Here is a 16,182-nt window from a genome sequence, read left to right on the forward strand (position 1 = left end):
GCCCTCACGACCCACGTAGAAAGGTGGCCCTCACGACCCACGTAGAAAGGTGGCCCTCACGACCCACATAGAAAGGTGGCCACGCCACGCCTGTCGACCTTGATGCAAGCAGCATCAAATCGAAGCCCGAGGAGAAGCTGACCAAATCTGCGGCTGCGGCTGCTCAACATGCGTCAAGAGGCCCCTCTGCGCCCCCTTCTGGCAGGCGGAGGAACTCGTTGCTCCGTGTGTGCGCACACCTGCGTTTGGGGAAGAGGAAATAAACAGGATCTAAACGTCCCACAACATCCTCGATGACACTTGCATCAAACACATGCACAGTTAAACTCACAATACACACATGCGCTTAAAAATAAACACACGCACAGAATTCCCATGCATTCATCTTTTGCATCACTTCCTGCTTCCTTCCGTCAACAAGAGCAACGGTGCTGAGTCAGCTTCTTATCACTGTCTCCTGGGAAGTTTACAACGGCAGGACATTTCCTCACAATGTTTATTTTTTTAAATCCCGGGAAAAGACTAGGAATTGTGTTTATAGGCCAAACGTCGATGCAAACTTGAGCACTAATTCAAATCAGTTGGCCGCTAATGTTAGCATGTTGCGCTCTCCTGACGACAGTCGGCGGGATTTCGCTCCGTCAATCGTTGGGCTTTCCTTGCTCATTTGAAACGAGCATTTGAGAGTTCAGCATGTTCAACTGTCGTGTTTTTTCAACAAGCTCGGAACGGACAAAACCACATCATACTTGGTTTAAACCTTAGCTTTTAACAAGAAAAATAGAGAACCCCCCCATTGGCTCCGAAATCGTTTGCTCCAGCTAATCCCTCCGATCTCTCCTGAGCCAATCAGGTACAGCTGTCTTCCGAACATTTGCCGTGTAAGTACAATTTGAACAAAAATCAAGATATGTTTTTCACTTCGCAATAGAATCACAATAATTCTTACCCATCGTCATTTTATACTGTAAAGTATATGTTGGGAGGTGGCCCTTTAGTGAAGCTAGCAAGCATTTGACTGTTGACATTGCTTAGCTGACAAACTCGATGACGTTTTTGTTTTCTTCTCATACGACGACAGGAAGCGAAGCGTGATGAGTTCACAACTAAGTGTTCCCAAAGGTTAGTTTCTCTTCACGGGCAATGAATGAAACGAGTCATTTTACAACCCTCCGTATCAAAATGGAGTTGCCAAACGACCAGCATGCATGGCAATGTATATACGCAAACTATCACAATGTGAATTGTGGGCTCAAGGTTTCCCACGTTTAACAGATTCTGATTTATTTACAATACCACAGTGTAAGATGAAATTCTATGGTACCATTTATTGATGTGGGGTTCCATCCTTTGCCTCCCAAAGTGTACTTTCTGAAGCTTTATTGCACTCTTTGAGGGAAATGAATAGAAGCACACAAATAGGGGTTCTTCATTTTTATTTCTTCATTCATTTTGATCTAATTCCTTTTGGACAGAGCGGAATCAGGATCCACCCTCCATACCAGTTGGTGGCGCTAATGCACCTTGACTTTGTTTGCCACCTGCCAAGTGCAAACCAATGGAAGAGAAAGCAATCACCGCTTTTGAAATGATGACTGGTAGCTCAAGCACATCTCTTCACTAAGGTAGGAGCTTCTTGCTCAGAGTTGCTGAAAATGTTCTTCAAACACTCCAAAGCTAAGACTCCTTGCTAGCAATCTTAAGAGAGCATTACGGGCCCTGGTCTCTGTGCAATGAAGGCCCCGCAATTGCGTTCAATGTGGCCCAAGTGGTCGCTAAACAAAAATGTCAGCCGGAAGCCCCCTCTCCCAAACTTAGATCCATCCACGGCAGATACCAAAGCCAAAGGTGTGGCGGCGGCGGCGGCGACGGCGGCGGCTGAGGGTGGCTCTGTTGATCGAATCCCGGTCGTTGAGAGATGCGTGAAGAAAAAAAAAAAAAAAGAGAGAAGCGTGGCTGGCTTCTTCTCTTGTGTGTCAGACAGCATGTTCTTGTCAAGAAATTCTCAGTACAAGTGTACACGCTTAGACTTGTTGTTTGGAAGTCCATCGGAAGGTAACGAGCGCTTCCCGCCGCCGCCTTCCCAACGACCTCCGCGTTTGTCGTCTTTTCCACACGTGGAGGTCACTGTGACAGGAAGCGACGGCAGGAAATCTTTTTCCTGCCGCCGGCGTAAATTTAGATCGCAGCTGTTAGAGGTGGAAAATATTCAAGGCTGACGGGAGGCAAACGCTTTGTGCTTCCTGGTCAGCGGCCCCTATTTACACCGCAAACAAATCCCAGTGAAATGGCGTGCCCCCAACGTGCCTCACCCCCCCCTTCTCGCTTAAGGTGGTATCATCCAATTTGTGTGTGAGTGCAGCTACTGGCAATTTGCAATCGCATCTTGAAGGCCCAAGCGATCCAGATTGAATCCAGCCTATGTCGGTCGGCTGTAGCCTTTCCTCCTCGTCGACGGCTCCGTTGCGTCTCTTTCTTTTCTCGCCTTTTGAACTGGCTCTACAGTTTGTGCTCATGTTGGAGCCATTCAACTCTATCACGCAAGGCGGGACGTCATATTTCATGTTTGACGCCTCAATTCCACCAGTCTGGAATCTATTGCGATGCCTTTGCCTATAATCATCTGCCATATCTTGTTGTCAGCAGATTTGAGCTTATGATGATGATGATGGCGGTCATCTTCGTCGCAAGCACACTTTTGACTTTTTCCAGCCGCGCTCCACAGTTGTCCGTCCGAGCAGCTGTGAGGGGAAAAAAGGCGTGGCGGCGGACCACAATAAACACGCGTCCGCTTTTAGCGCCCGGTTGCCACGTGAAAGCGTTTGGCGGGAAGGGGCGGGGCCGGGCCCTCGGCCAGCGCCGCACCTGTGAATAACAACGAGGGATGGCGGGAAAGCCAGAGAAGATCAACTTTTGGCTGACGAGAACGAGCATCGACGGAGCCGTCGAGTCTGCGTTGGACATGGTCGGAAGGAAAGCGCACTCGAAACACGGCCGTCGCGGACGGACGGCGTCTGGATGGCCCTCGCCGCGAGAAAGAGCAGCCGAAGAACCACCGGCATAATGAGCGAGGGAAGGACAAACGGAAGGAACAAGAGAGAGAGAAAGCAGCCCAGCCCAAGGATGGCCAGCCAGGCCAAAACAAAGCAAGAAGCTGTCCTGAGCTTCGGTGTGTCACGTATTTGTCGTGGCTGGCTGCAGCGCATGAAAGCTGGCCTCCCTCCCTCCCTCCCAGGGAGCTGCATCCACCTCCTGCTCCTGCTCCTGCTCCTGCTCCTGTCCTGCTGCTGTTGTTGTCGTCTCCTGTGTAACGCGATCCAAATGTCAAGTTGAGAGTGGAGAAGGCAAACGTGGTCAGCTGTTGCCTTGTCTCATCAACACAGCAGAAGCTGCCGCTCGCCTTTGCCAGACCGGACCGTTCTGATGATTGTGTCTGACCGCTGAGCAAAAGCCAAGCTTTGCTCAATCATAAACACGGACGGCTGCGTCACGGGAAGAAAGCAATCAGTCACCACAAATGGCAGATTCCATTTTTATTGAAAACACAAACGATAGATAAAAAATACAAGTGCTCTTAGGCCCGGTAGAAAAAAAAGATTAAAGATTAAAGTCCCAATGATCGTCACACACACACCTGGGTGTGGTGAAATTTGTCCTCTGCATTGAACCCATCCCCGTGTGATTTTAATCCATCCCCTGGGGGAGAGGGGAGCAGTGAGCAGCAGCGGTGCCGCCGGGCTCGGGAATCAGTTGGTGATCTAACCCCCCAATTCCAACCCTTAATGCTGAGTGCCAAGCAGGGAGGCAATGGGTCCCATTTTTATAGTCTTTGGTATGACCCGGCCGGGGTTTGAACCCACAACCTTCCAGTCTCAGGGCGGACACTCTACCACTAGGCCACTGAGCTGGTAAAAGTGTGAACGTTAGGAAGGTGGCCAATAACCTGTGATACGCGCCAGCAAAGCTTTGTTTTTGTACCGTTCGCCAAACCAGAGAAGAAACGTCAATCTTCATTCATTCAGTCAGTCACATTTGCCGCCTGGCGCACTTCACAGCTCCGACTCTCGCCCGAGCGGGTCGGGCTCGGCGTCCTGGAGGGCGTCGGGGCCCACGCTGCCGCCGTTGCCTTCGTCCGTGTCCTCCCGAGCCTCGGCCGCCGCCAGCTCATTCTCGTAGCAGAAGGAACCGGCGGCGGACGCCGCGTACTTGTCGCGCCCCAACTGGCGGGCGCTGCAGCGCGGCGTGCCGGGCACCTCGTAGGTGGCGTGGAAGCGCGAGTAGTCCACCCGGTAGCGGTCGTTCTCCGGGAAGAGCACGGGCTCAAAGCGATGGCCCCACAAGATCTCGGAGGCCAGGTAGGAGCTGCGGAACTGCGTGGTCATGGCGGTGGCCTCCACCATGCCCTCCAGGATCACCACCACCTCCAGGTCGCAGGCGCGCAGCTCCCGCTCGCCCACGTCGTACAGAGGACTGTCCTCGTCGATCACGTGCACCACGGTGATGGGCGACAGCAGGAAGATGCGGTCCACGCCACTGTCGAAGCCCACGTCGATGTCCGTCTGCTCCAGAGGGATGTGCTCGCCCTCGGCGGTGGTGCGGGAGCGCAGCAGCTGCGCCCGCACGTGAGCCTCCACCAGGTGACTCCGTCGCAGGTTGCCCACCCGCCACATCAGGCACAGCTTGTCGTCCCTCACGGCCACAGCCGCGTGGTGGCTGAACACCAAGGTCTCGTTCCTCTTCTTGGGCTTGGCCATCTTGGCCATGATGGCGCCGACCACAAAGGCGTCGATGACGCAGCCCACCATGCTCTGGAAGACCACGGCCAAGACGGCCGCCGGGCACTCGTCCGTCACGTAGCGGGAGCCGTAGCCGATGGTGGTCTGCGTCTCCACCGAGAACAGGAAGGCGGCCGTGAAGGTGCTGACGTTGGAGACGCACGCGTGGCCGCCGCCGCCGCCGCGGACCTCCAGGTCGCCGTGGAGGATGGCCAGAAGCCAGAAGACGCAAGCAAAGAAGAGCCAGGAGAGCAGGAAGGCTGAGCAGAAGATGAGCAGCATCCAGCGCCAGCGCACGTCCACGCAGGTGGTGAAGATGTCGGCCAGGTAACGCTGACCCTTCTCGCTCACGTTGACGTAGCGGACGTTGCAGTGGCCGTCCTTCTTCACAAAGCGGCTCGCCCGCCGCCGGCGCCGCCACGCGCGCGCTCTGCCGCGAGCCGGCTCGGGGCCCGCCGCCGCCGCCGCCTCCTCCTCAGACGCCGGACCGCCCATGGGCAGGAAGCGTCGTGGGAACGCTGCTCCGGGAGCGACGCTCAGCCGCCGGGGGTCACGATGGCGCCTTCACTGCTCCGTCATGGGCGCCGCCTGCAAAAGACGACGCGTGGTTAGCAAGGAGAGAGCGGCGGCCTGGAGACTTAAGCTTGTGTTTGTGTTAAGGCCTGATTTGCAAGCACATGGAACTAGCGTGGATGCTTTAAGCCCTCTGCAAAGTTGCGCGTTTTTCAAAGGGAATAAATGGCAAGAGAGGCAATCATTTTGGTCAGTTTTTTTTTTTTGGATGAAGCCAGTGTGAGTGGCAATATTCGAGTCCTTCTTTTTGTCCCTTCACTCGAGCTTCAAGCTCCTTCCAGAGCATGGGCTCTTGACATGTTTTAATTCTCCGGCTTTGGCCTGACTTCTGCTTCATTCGTCTTTGCTGCAGCTGTCAAATGGTGTTGTGTTATTTTCACTCAAAAGCTCTTCTCAAGGGTTTTCCAATTCAAGTCAACTTAGCCTTCAAGTAAGAGTGACTATTGTTTGAAGGAGTCAGTCATCTGATTAATCCGACTGCGCACGAGTCGCCGCCACCGCATCTTGGTCATGCACGACACGAACGTGTGCGCGTGCGTGTCAATGCTGCACAAATGCCGCCGACAAATGTTGACAACAGGTGCGCGCGCGCGCGTGCGTGCGTGCAGGCAGCGATAGTGCGGCGGACTCACGGTGGTGGAGTCGGATCAAAAACTTGCTGGTGCACCTCAAAGCCGCCAAATTTGATGCGGGTGCTTGTCGTTGTCGTCATCAGCAGCAGCAGCAGCAGTCTCCGCTTCGGTGCCGGTCGCGCGCGTGCACGGAGGTCAAGTCCGCTCGCTCCGGCCGTGAAGCGTCATCCGCTCGCTATCGTGCGCTTTTGCTGTGTCTCTCGGGTCCGGTCCGGTCCCGGAGCTTTTTAAACGCAAGGCTCCGACTGGGCACGCCCCCCCCCCCCCCCCCCCCCCCCCCCCCAAGCCTGAGCAACCCACCCGCGGTAACCCGGAGCCACCTACTTTGTTTCGGAGCCCACTATAGGAATCTTTAGCCTCCCTTCATTACTTATTTGAAATAATGCTTCCAAACGGCGGCACTTGAAATAGTGCAAACATTGGATGAAACGTGAGCGATTGCATTAGTGAAGGAAGGGATTTCTTGCTTCTTGTCACTTGCCAAGAAAATGGCAATGACAATTGTATGCTGACGAGGGCACGCGCCTGCCTGCCTGCCTGCCTGCGTGGCTGCCTGCCTGTCTGCCTGCGTGGCTGCCTGGCTGCCTGCGTGGCTGCCTGCCTGCCTGCATGCATGCACGTTTTGTGCCAGTCCCCGTCCGTCGATGGCTACTGTTCCATTTCAGTTTGTTCATCATATTTTTTTATAAAGGGGAAGCAATTGCGCATGCGCTCATTTGCATGTGTCAAGGTTGGTTTAGTCGTCTCCTATTGTATTCGATGGAGCGCATGGCAGTGCCTGTGTACGCCACACGGGGGCGCGGTGGTGTGAAGGAATTGAGTCGAACACGCAACGCAAGCAGGTCATGTTTTCATGTCAACGGAGCGGACTTTTATTTAGTGTCAACAGGCGCGATGGTTTTGTGTGACTACAATGCAACTTTCACTTTGTTCTTCATTGGCGTCCCCATTTTGATGATGACCAAATTCCAGCCCACGCTGGAATCTCCACCAGAGAACAAGGACGATTGCGCAGAACATCCGCGTGCCTTTTTTTTGGACGAGAGCCTCTCTTCGATGTTATGTATGTCAAAGAGAACTTTTGTAGCAGAAAGTGAAGACGCGTCTCTCGTTCAACCTGGTACACGTTTTCTGGTCGCGGGCTCCTATGAAGCAAATATTTGTCGGAGTTTCTCTGAAGTAGAAGGCAGGCGCACTGGAGCTCTTCTCGGAGGAGACGGACCTCGGAGTTAGCCTCGGCGTTTTCGGCTAGCGTGCCCGGGCGGCGGCATCATTATTTTTGCGGGCCTCGTCTCTCGGCGAGGGTGGCCTCTTGAGCCCGTAGGCCCGGGCGCTGATCTGGGGCGCCGGGACCTCGGCGGTCCGGTTGAAGAGCATGTAGTCGACGGCGTAGCGGCTGCCGCCAGCCCGGATCATCTCCTGGAAGACGTGACCCCACCGGATGTCCTCCTGCGTGTAGGAGGTCCGCGTCTGGTGCAGCGTGCCCGTGCTGTCGTCCGTGTAGGTGAAGGAGACCAGCACCTCCAGGTCGGAGCGCCGCAGCTCGGCCGCGCTCATCCCGTAGAGCGGGCTGCCCTCTTGGATCCGGTGGCAGATGGCGGTGGGAGTCACCAGAACAACGTCAGGCTGCTGGATGAGCAGGTCCCGGTAGCTGACGTCCACCCTGCCGGTGGCGTGGGCGTCGGCACGCAGCATCTGAGCGCGCGCCGTCCCCTCCACCAGGTGGTTGCTGCGGAAGTCACCCACCCGCCAGGAAAGGCACAGGTGTCCGTCGCGAAGGTTGACCACGGCGCAGTTGCTGAAGCCCACCGTCTGCGCCCGCTTCCTGGCCGAGGCCATCTTGGCCACGGCGATGCCGATGACAAAGGTGTCGATGAAGCAGCTGACCACGTCCTGGACGGTGACGGCGGCGATGGCCACGGCGCAGTTCTCCGACATGCCCCGGGCGCCGTAGCCGATGGTGGTCTGGGTCTCCAGAGAGAAGAGGAAGGCGGCGGTGAAGCTGCGCACCTGGTAGACGCACGGCTCCGTCTCGCGGTCCTGGACGTCGCCGTGAGCCAAGGCGATGACCCAGAAGAGGATCCCGAAAAAGAGCCAGGATAGGATGTAGGAGAGCGCAAAAAGCAGCAGCATGGCCCTCCAGCGGAGCTCCACCAGGGTGGTGAAGATGTCGGCCACCAAGCGGAGCCACTCCTGGGGCAGGTTGCGGAACACCACGTTGCAGCCGCCCTCTTTGCGCACGTAGCGCCGCTTGCGGCCCGCCGCTTCCGTCGTCACGCGTCCGTACGCCATCCTGGTGAGTGCAAACGCGCCGCTCACACGTCAGTCGCATCCGTTTTTGGACTTTTCTAGTTGTGCTTGTGCTACTGCGCTTGACCTTGCCCCTCCCTACGCGTGACTTTGTAGGACTGCCTGCCCCAGGGCCAGGCATGTACTGCATGTACTGCATGTACTGCATGTACTGCATGTTGTGGTTGCGCCAGGATGCCGTGCCTGGCCTTTCTTTGAGGCCTGTTTTGACCTCAGAGCGGCTACCCCCGCCACCGTGTGTACAAAACACACGGTGACCTTCCACGCAAGCTTTCCGCCAAGCTGGGCATGGCGTGCTTCCCTCAATTACGCCGTCATTACATGCTTGCCTGTTGCCCCCCCAGGCAGTCTCTCTCCCTCCCAGCCCCCGCCATCCTCAGTCAGGCCACGGCCACCTTCCACGACGACCTTCGAGCGTTTCTCGCAAACGGTGACAACGAGCGTTGTCGCTTCGCTGATCACGCGAGCCCTTAGGCATTTTATGAACACGCCATTAGCGAGCGGTCGACGTGACAACGGGCGTGGACATGTGTTAGCGGTTACTGATGAACGCAAATCCCTCCCGGCAAGACCCGATATTGCTCCCGATATGGCTCTTTGCGGAGACTGTTGAATCGCAGGCGAGTCATTTTTGACCAAAAAGCAAGTTTTGAGCTTGAAACGTCGGGTCGAGCGCAACCCTGTGACAAAATGCCTGGTCTCGCCCCAATCTAGCAAAAGAGAAGGAAGAGAAGCGCTACCTGAGCTTTGCGTGTGCCTCCGCGGGCAGCCAGGCGGGCTGGAATGAAGCGGCGCACCACCTGTTGCCGCAAAACACAGCAGAATGCAGGTGACCTGGCCACGCCCCCCCGCCCGCCCGCCCGCCCGCTTTTGATGGGAGGGTCGGTCGGTCGGCCAGTAGTGCTCTGACGGAACCTTTATTCAGAAGCTTCACTCGGGTGCCTTTTCTGACGGCGCTTTCGGTGCTCGCTCGAGTCGAGCAGCGTCACCCGCCAGCCAGCCAGCGAGCGGCCGGGCGGGCGGGCGGGCCACGTGCGGTCAAAGTCGCATTCCACCGTGTAATCATTCAGCGAGCGTTTGAAGATTGCAAACCTACCAGGTTGTCCGGGTGACACGAGGGCCGGGACCTCATCTGCTGCGTGCGCACGCACGCACGCACGCGTCGCCGATTTTATTGTTCCAACAGTGGTGGTGTTCCAGCCGCCTGTAACATTTTCCGATGCTCTAATATTTTCCATGATATTTTCCTACCGTGGCTGTCACGGCCGCCTTTTAATGGGCTCGTTAGGCTTTCGGCGCAGACAAACGCACACGCGTTCCCAACAAAAGGCTTTCTTTAACGAGGCGCGTTTTAGCGTGTACTCTCACCGCGGGCGGGGGGCCAAACTTGGGCACGCCGCAACGAGGTTACGCTGACCTTGAGTCGTTTAGTTCATTTCGTCGAAATCGCTCCTGTCAGATGACTGACAGACGATAATCGGAGGAGGAGAGCGAGCGGCCGGCGGACGTCGCTGTCATGTCTCGTCCCCAGTTCTGTGTCTGTGTGCTCGCCCCTCCCTCCCTCCCTTCCTGTGTGCCCTTGATTGGTGCGATCACACGCACTTGCCTCTCATTACCTGTGTCGTATTTAAGTTCTGTTTGCGTGTCACTCGCCGTCGGAGCATTGCACGAGATGTGGACAATGCATGTCTCACTGTCACTCGGTTTGTTTGGTGCCTGTCTTTTGTTTCACGTTTTGGCGATCAGTCCTATTGGTTTCGTTGTTTAGTCACGTCAGTTTGCTGGGTTTGTCTTTTGAGTTCCTGCAATAAACCCTGGTCCAAGCTGCATTTGGTCGTCCTCGCTCCATCCACACTCCGTTCCTGACAGTCGCAGGCACGGACGCATGCGCACGGCGTGACCACCAGAAGCGCCGATGGAGTCCAGATGCGAAGCCGTGCACGTCCGCGCCACGACCTGAGCACCCGCCCGCCCGCCTGCATGCGTGTATGTTTTTGCCTTTGCGGCGGCCTGCTAACGTGCTAGCCGCTCATTACAAGCCGAGCGTAAACGAGTGGAATGAAAGTGCCGCTTGTGTTTATTTGGCAACTTTGTTAACTTGTTTACCAGCTAACAAACTAGCTTCTTCCGCTCAGCTCAGTACGCCTCATTAGCATCTTCCTGTGTGTGTGTGCCTGTCGCAAATGTGTGCGTGCCTGCACAGTTGCCTCGCTTGGGTTTGCGCAAATGTTTTTGGTGTGTGCTATGGGACTATTTCCTGTTACTTTGTGCACCTGCGTGCTCAAAGTCTGACCCCAGAAAGTGTTTATGTCTTTTTATTTTATGAGCCAGCCTCATTATTGGGAGCTGGTTAGCTGCAGACGCAAATGGCACGGCAGCCGGCACCTCGGAGCGCTTCCGCCTTAAGCTCCCCACGAAAAAGGCCCACGCGGGGGCTCGGAGCCGGCGCCTATGCGGACGCCAAATAACGCGGAGTCCCGCCAAGTCCCGTCTGCCGCTGAGGGCGGCCAAAAGCAGCGCCGACAGTGCCATGTGTCCGTCAAAGAATCGCGGCCAGAGTGGAAAAGTGGCACAAGTAGGTAACCTTCATTGTCTATTCCTTCTTTGCTCTAAGCATGCAAACACAATCATGAATCATTCTGATGATGAAAGTGGTCACGAGACGACGCTCATTTTTGTGACGCAGATGGCCGTCGGCCTTGTGCTGATGTTTGGGCGGGAACCTTTCTTCAAAGGCGTCTTTCCGTTGGGACCAATCGAGGGACGGACGGACGGCTGGGCCCCTTTTCAAGCAAGCGCCAGAGACGTTTGGTCTGCACGCGGCAGCCGGTAAGAAACATTTATGTATAGAATAGAAGGTTTGATGTTTATTCGACGGAAGGAGGGAGGGGATCTACAATCGAGCGAATGGCTCGGACGTCAATAATAGCACCAGACGTTCAGTTAACACGGAGAGGTGAAGAAACTCAAGCTGTGGATCAGTTCTTGCTGGCCACCAGGCTCTGGTACATGGGTTTGACCACCACGTGGAGCATCAGGGAGCCGTCCACCAGGTACTCGGAGGTGCGGCGGTGCAGGTCGGCGTCTGCCAGGAAGTCGCCGTTCTCCTCGGTGCTCTGGTGGAAGTCGTAGACGTGCTTGACGTGCAGCCGGCCCTGCTGGCGCGCCACCACCAGAAGCGTCTTCTGGAAGCTCACCCCGGCAAAGTCGGCGCTGGAGGTGGCGGGCGTGACGATGACGCGGGGGCGCCCACCCTCGGCCCCCCGCGCCGGCTGCATGGCGCCCGTCTCGCCGCCGTACGTGGGCCTCATGCTGAGCGGCAGCCAGCGGGGCGAGAACAGCACGTTCCAGGTCACCTGCCGCAGGAGGGAAGCCGGTCGGTCGGTCGGTCGGTCGGCCGGGTGGCGACAATGCGCTTTGGGATCCGCTTTCGCGGCCGGCGGCCACCTACCCGCTTGCCGGCGTCGTGGCCGCTGGGCCCCAGCTGCGTCTGGAAGCTGGTGCTGCGGTCGTCGCGAGCCGGGTTGCTCACCGCCCAGGCGGACCCCCACGGCGGCGCCAGGTAGTTGCGCGGCACAAACAGGCTGCAGTTGAGGTCAAAGTACTTGGCCATGTGCACGGGGGAGGCGGCGTGGAACTGGTAGGACAGGTAGAGCAGGTCCCGGACCGACTCCCGGTAGCGGGCCAAGACGGCCGACTGGCTCTGTAGGCGGAAGAGCTCCCGGGGCGGCATCATGGCGTAGCGCACGGCTCGCAGCGCGTTCTCCGCTGTCAGCCCGTCGGGGCGGTTGCGCGAGATCCACTCCTCCAGCCCGGAGAAGAGCTCCATCTCGCTGTGCACCACCAGGTCGGAGCGCCGCAGGAGCGTCATGAGCAGCCGGGAGCTCAGGCCGCTCCACTCGCCGCTCCGCAGGACCGACGACAGGTTCCACGCCAGGTAGCGGAGGCAGCCGTCCCGCAGCGCCACGTCGCCCGCCTCCGCCGCGTACTCGTACCAGCCCGCCACGTGGCCCGAGGGCGATTCCCGGGCCAGGTTGAGGCTCATGTAGCGGCTCAGGCCCTGCCGCAGCGCCGCCACCTGGTACTTGGTGGCCAGCCGGTGCAGGGCCGTGGCCTGCTCCGGCCGCAGGGAGATCTCGCCGCAGTACAGGTACCTGCGGGCAAAGGCTGGCTCTCAGAAGAGGAAGGAGGCCGGGCCGGAGGCCGGGCCGGGCCGGAGGCCGGGCCGCCCGCACCGGCTGCCGTCTTTTCTGCCCACCTGATGAACTTTTCAAAGACGGCGGCGCATTCCGGGCTCTCGCGCAGCGTCAGCGCGCTGCCGTTGTGCTCCCGCAGCAGGTCGGCCAGCACCGGACTCTGCAGCGACAGAACCAGCGCGTGGACCGCCATCAGCTTGACCTCGTCGCCGTTGGGCGTCTCCAGCCGCAGCGTGGCGTCGCTGCCGTTGCCCTGGAGCAGTAGCGCCTCCAGGCGCCCCACCAGCGCCAGAGAGTGGCTCAGGGTGTCAGCGCCGGGGTCCGGGCCGCCGTCCGCCTTCGAGGGGCCTGAGCCCAGGCACGGGAGGTAAGATGAAAAGATTGAAAGTGTGATTAAGCCCCAGGCCTCTGTGTCCAGACTGGCCGGAAACACGTGCGTAAGTAGGGCGCCGATCGGGTCATCGATCGATCGGTCGGTCGGTCGCCTGACAAGCCATTGTGGCTCAGTTGCACGCAGCCCCCGCCCCGCCCCACGTGCACATATTGATTGCCGCCTTTGTCCTGCGCCCATCGTTCCTAAGCAGAAGAGAGCAGTTGGCGGCCCGTGGCACGGCCTAAGACGGGTCTCAGATCAAGCTAATGTGCGCGAGCGACGGCGTTGGCTGAGCAACGCCAGAAGAAACCTCCTCCGACTTACTTTTACAGACAACCCCGGTACAAGACAGTTTTCATCATGGGCCTTCAGAATTTGAAAATCTCACCCGTTGCCGCCGCCGCCTGAAGCAGCTGCAGCAGCTGCAGCAGCTGCAGCACCACCACCGCCGCCGGCTTCATCTTCTTCATCTTCTCCGGCGCTTCTTTGTGTCCGAGCGTGCCGAGTACGATGCCGATGCTGCGGCAGGGTGATGATGACTTTGAATGTGGGTCATCGGCCCCGCCTGCTTCCTGGGTGGAGCCTGGGCTGGCACGCCCGGCCGGCCCCGCCCCGCCTCAGAACGTGACCCCGGCTGGCCTTTTTGTTCACCAAATCTCTTCCCGACACGCAATACACGGAGCAATATTTGTCACCATTTGTTGTTGGGAATGACTCAAAAGAGCAGCAATGAAAATCGGATGCAATGCAAGACCGCTTTTGCAGCGCACGTGTCTTCCAGATAGTGAGCTTTCTCCAGCCACCAGGTGTCGCCACACACTTGCTGCACCTTGAGCCGCTCGGGCTTGAGCTGGAGCTTGTTTGTGGTTGCCCTGGCCGGCCCGCCCGCCGCCGCCGCCGCCACCGCTCCTCCTCAGAGCCCTCCTGAGAGTTTGTCGTTGGCACTTGCTCGCTCGCTCGCTCGCTTGCTCTCTCGCCTCACTTTGTGTCCAGCCTGCGCTTGTCTCCCTGCGCTTGCTCTCCTACATTGACAATCTGCGCCGGGCAATCAGGTACGTCAAGGCATCGATCGATCACTCTGACTCCATTTCTTTTTCAATCTTCTTTCAACGAAGCGCCGACTCATGAGGAAGAGGCCTTGACTAAATATCACCGGCGGCCATCGTTTCTTTCCGGCTGCGTCGGCTCCTGAGGCCGGCCAGGTCACCGCGTGCGTGACCCGTCCACCGTACAGGACTCCGGTGAAGGAGCGGACCGGACCAAAGCAAAGGCCCCATCGTCTGCTGTGTTGACTTTTGACAAGGTCGACTCCTTTGTGCACTTTCACCTGTGTGAAATATTTGACTAGAGTTAAACATTAATATCTTTCTCTCACCTCGTGCGTGCCGACAGGGCGACGCTCGCGATGGAGCGGAACGCCAGCCGTCCCGCTGGTTGCGGTCCGCAAGTGTCCTCGCTCTACTTCAAGCTGTGCGACCTGCAGGCGGCCTGGGGGGTGGTGGCGGAGGCCTTGGCGGCGGCCGGCGCCGTGCTCAGCCTGCTTCTGTTGGTGACGCTGCTCGCCAGCGTACCCTTCGTGCGGGAGCGCCAGCGCAGGAACGGCGTGGCCCTGCACGCTGTCTTCCTGGCGTGCACGGGCGGCCTCTTCGGCCTGACCTTCGCCTTCGTCGTGGGCGAGAACTCATCCACCTGCGTGTCACGGCGCTTCCTGTTCGGCGTCCTCTTTGCCGGCTGCTTTTCGTGTCTCCTGGTTCAAGGCGTGCGGCTGAACGCGCTGGCCAGGGGCAAGCGCGCCCCGCCGGCATTGAGTTCCTGCCTGGCCGCCGCGGCTCTGTGGGCGGTGGAGGTGGTGGTCAACGCCGAGTGGCTGATCATCACGGTGGCGCGCCAGCCGGCGACGGACGGGTCCGCCGACGCAGCCTGCAACCTGACCAAAGCCGACTTTGCCATGGCGCTCATCTACGTGATGGCGCTCCTGGGCGCTACGCTGTGCGCCGGCCTTGGCGTGGTGGTGGCCGGAAAAGAGCAGCCATGGAGGAGGGAGGGCGCCCTCATCCTGGCCTGCGCCTTCCTCTCGGCGGGGATCTGGGTGGCGTGGATCGCCTTGTACGTCCGGGGGAGCGAAGGCGGGCCCAGGTGGGACCAGCCCACCCTGGCCGTAGCCCTGGTGGCCAACGCCTGGATCTTCCTGGCCACCGTCGCCATCCCGCAAGTGTGCTGCTCGGCCGGCGACGGGGAACCTGACTTTGGCCAGGACGCGCACCCGGGCCGCGCCGTGGGCTACGAGAACGTTGTCCGGGGGCGCAACGTTTTCGCCGACAGCAGGGAGAACAAAGCCTTCGCTGCGGACGAGCCCGCGCAAGGTAGGCGCAAATGCTGTTCTGTTCTTTGAAGCGACTCAGAGGCTCTGGTGCTTTGGATCCTCGCCTCGCCACTTTCAACGCCTTTGCCGCTCACCCTAGCCGATTGCAGGTGCCGAGGCGGTGTCCCCGTACAGCGGCTACACGGGTCAGCTGAGAAGTTCCGTGTACCAGCCCACCGAGCTGGCCATCATCTCCGAAGCCCGCGTGAGTACGCTGCTCCCGCCCTGCCCCGCCCGCCCGCTTTGTCTGGAATCTCTTTGGACTCTCTTTTGGGGCTTTTTGTTTGTTGGCGGCAGAATCCTCCGGGAGGGCCCTCCCCCTCTCCCTCTCATTCCGCCGTTCCCAGAGCGTCGGCCCTCGCAAATGCTTACGGAAACAACGTAGGGCCGCATGGGCTTCCTGTTCTATCATATCTGCACGTGTGTGTGTGTCTGTCTGATCTTGTGCTTCCTCATTTCTTCTTCTTGTTCAGGATCACGCGTGGTCGCACAGGAGGACAGAGTGGTAACACCCGCTCGGCGTGCTCTTTTGGCCCCTCCCTCTGCCTGATGATAGTCCGGACGCCGATCCGTTCACCGCTCGCGTGTGACGGAGGCAAGAGTTGCGGACTCATAATACTTATGTCTGTTGTGGGCCGCTGTGTCTGAACTCCGCAAGACAGAAGTGCAGTGCGCCACATTCGAGTTTAGCACACGCTTCTGGAGATTCTGCTGGAAACTACACGCTAGCTTCAAGGACAATTGGCAGCACTACATTTTAGGCCACTCCACGAGACGATAATATAGCTGCAACACATACCCCCCCCCCTATCATCTTTTTCACTGTCAGAATTTATTCATTTGGTTCTTTGCAAAATAAAAGCGCCTTAGCTCATTTCCCGTCGTCCCATGGGAGCCGGGCTCCGGCCTCAGCTTAACAGGGGGTTGGGGCCGTCCGTCACGCCTGTAGAAACGGGTCGAG

General features: G+C 58.3%; 4 protein-coding genes across 9 annotated transcripts; 1 reads left to right on the forward strand and 3 right to left on the reverse strand.

Moving 5' to 3' along the window:
* Positions 1 to 433: 433 nt before the first annotated feature.
* gprc5c (G protein-coupled receptor, class C, group 5, member C) lies at positions 434 to 16,092 on the forward strand. 5 transcript variants are annotated; one of them, XM_037278943.1, is made up of 9 exons: positions 434 to 881; positions 1,476 to 1,625; positions 10,622 to 10,869; positions 10,977 to 11,119; positions 13,975 to 14,162; positions 14,252 to 15,222; positions 15,332 to 15,426; positions 15,519 to 15,602; positions 15,695 to 16,092. In XM_037278943.1, the coding sequence occupies exons 6-9, from the start codon at positions 14,265 to 14,267 to the stop codon at positions 15,728 to 15,730; spliced, it is 1,173 nt and encodes a 390-aa protein (XP_037134838.1). In that variant the 5' UTR covers positions 434 to 881; positions 1,476 to 1,625; positions 10,622 to 10,869; positions 10,977 to 11,119; positions 13,975 to 14,162; positions 14,252 to 14,264; the 3' UTR covers positions 15,731 to 16,092. The 5 variants fall into 5 exon arrangements, with proteins under 5 accessions (XP_037134838.1, XP_037134836.1, XP_037134837.1 ...); XM_037278941.1 differs by having other exon boundaries at positions 10,622 to 10,865; XM_037278942.1 differs by lacking the exons at positions 434 to 881; positions 1,476 to 1,625 and adding an exon at positions 10,161 to 10,276 and having other exon boundaries at positions 10,622 to 10,865.
* kcnj2a (potassium inwardly rectifying channel subfamily J member 2a) lies at positions 3,917 to 6,186 on the reverse strand. Its single transcript, XM_037278934.1, has 2 exons — positions 5,981 to 6,186; positions 3,917 to 5,363 (listed from the first exon to the last, which is right to left on the reverse strand). Exon 2 carries the CDS (start codon positions 5,268 to 5,270, stop codon positions 4,050 to 4,052), a length of 1,221 nt encoding a protein of 406 aa, XP_037134829.1. The 5' UTR covers positions 5,271 to 5,363; positions 5,981 to 6,186; the 3' UTR covers positions 3,917 to 4,049.
* kcnj16 (potassium inwardly rectifying channel subfamily J member 16) lies at positions 6,824 to 9,154 on the reverse strand. Its single transcript, XM_037278970.1, has 2 exons — positions 9,031 to 9,154; positions 6,824 to 8,273 (listed from the first exon to the last, which is right to left on the reverse strand). The coding sequence occupies exon 2, from the start codon at positions 8,270 to 8,272 to the stop codon at positions 7,229 to 7,231; it is 1,044 nt and encodes a 347-aa protein (XP_037134865.1). The 5' UTR covers position 8,273; positions 9,031 to 9,154; the 3' UTR covers positions 6,824 to 7,228.
* LOC119138603 (BTB/POZ domain-containing protein 17) lies at positions 11,138 to 13,389 on the reverse strand. 2 transcript variants are annotated; one of them, XM_037278855.1, is made up of 4 exons: positions 13,248 to 13,389; positions 12,549 to 12,834; positions 11,742 to 12,444; positions 11,138 to 11,646 (listed from the first exon to the last, which is right to left on the reverse strand). In XM_037278855.1, exons 1-4 carry the CDS (start codon positions 13,327 to 13,329, stop codon positions 11,269 to 11,271), a joined length of 1,449 nt encoding a protein of 482 aa, XP_037134750.1. In that variant the 5' UTR covers positions 13,330 to 13,389; the 3' UTR covers positions 11,138 to 11,268. The 2 variants fall into 2 exon arrangements, with proteins under 2 accessions (XP_037134750.1, XP_037134749.1); XM_037278854.1 differs by lacking the exon at positions 13,248 to 13,389 and having other exon boundaries at positions 12,549 to 13,146.
* Positions 16,093 to 16,182: the final 90 nt, after the last annotated feature.

This window comes from Syngnathus acus, chromosome 19, assembly GCF_901709675.1.
Source record: "Syngnathus acus chromosome 19, fSynAcu1.2, whole genome shotgun sequence".
Taxonomy (NCBI): Eukaryota; Metazoa; Chordata; class Actinopteri; order Syngnathiformes; family Syngnathidae; genus Syngnathus; species Syngnathus acus.

Excerpts from the sequence above, each read along its gene's own strand:
- kcnj2a (XM_037278934.1), bottom strand. The coding sequence starts at position 5,270 with ATGGGCGGTCCGGCGTCTGAGGAGGAGGCGGCGGCGGCGGCGGGCCCC.
- kcnj16 (XM_037278970.1), bottom strand. The coding sequence starts at position 8,272 with ATGGCGTACGGACGCGTGACGACGGAAGCGGCGGGCCGCAAGCGGCGC.
- LOC119138603 (XM_037278854.1), bottom strand. The coding sequence starts at position 13,057 with ATGGGCGCAGGACAAAGGCGGCAATCAATATGTGCACGTGGGGCGGGG. Across the intron at positions 12,445-12,548 it reads GTCTTTGAAAAGTTCATCAG|GTACCTGTACTGCGGCGAGA; the intron begins GTGGGCAGAAAA and ends CTTTGCCCGCAG. Across the intron at positions 11,647-11,741 it reads GCCACGACGCCGGCAAGCGG|GTGACCTGGAACGTGCTGTT; the intron begins GTAGGTGGCCGC and ends CTCCTGCGGCAG.
- gprc5c (XM_037278943.1), top strand. The coding sequence starts at position 14,265 with ATGGAGCGGAACGCCAGCCGTCCCGCTGGTTGCGGTCCGCAAGTGTCC. Across the intron at positions 15,223-15,331 it reads TGCGGACGAGCCCGCGCAAG|GTGCCGAGGCGGTGTCCCCG; the intron begins GTAGGCGCAAAT and ends AGCCGATTGCAG. Across the intron at positions 15,427-15,518 it reads CCATCATCTCCGAAGCCCGC|AATCCTCCGGGAGGGCCCTC; the intron begins GTGAGTACGCTG and ends TGTTGGCGGCAG.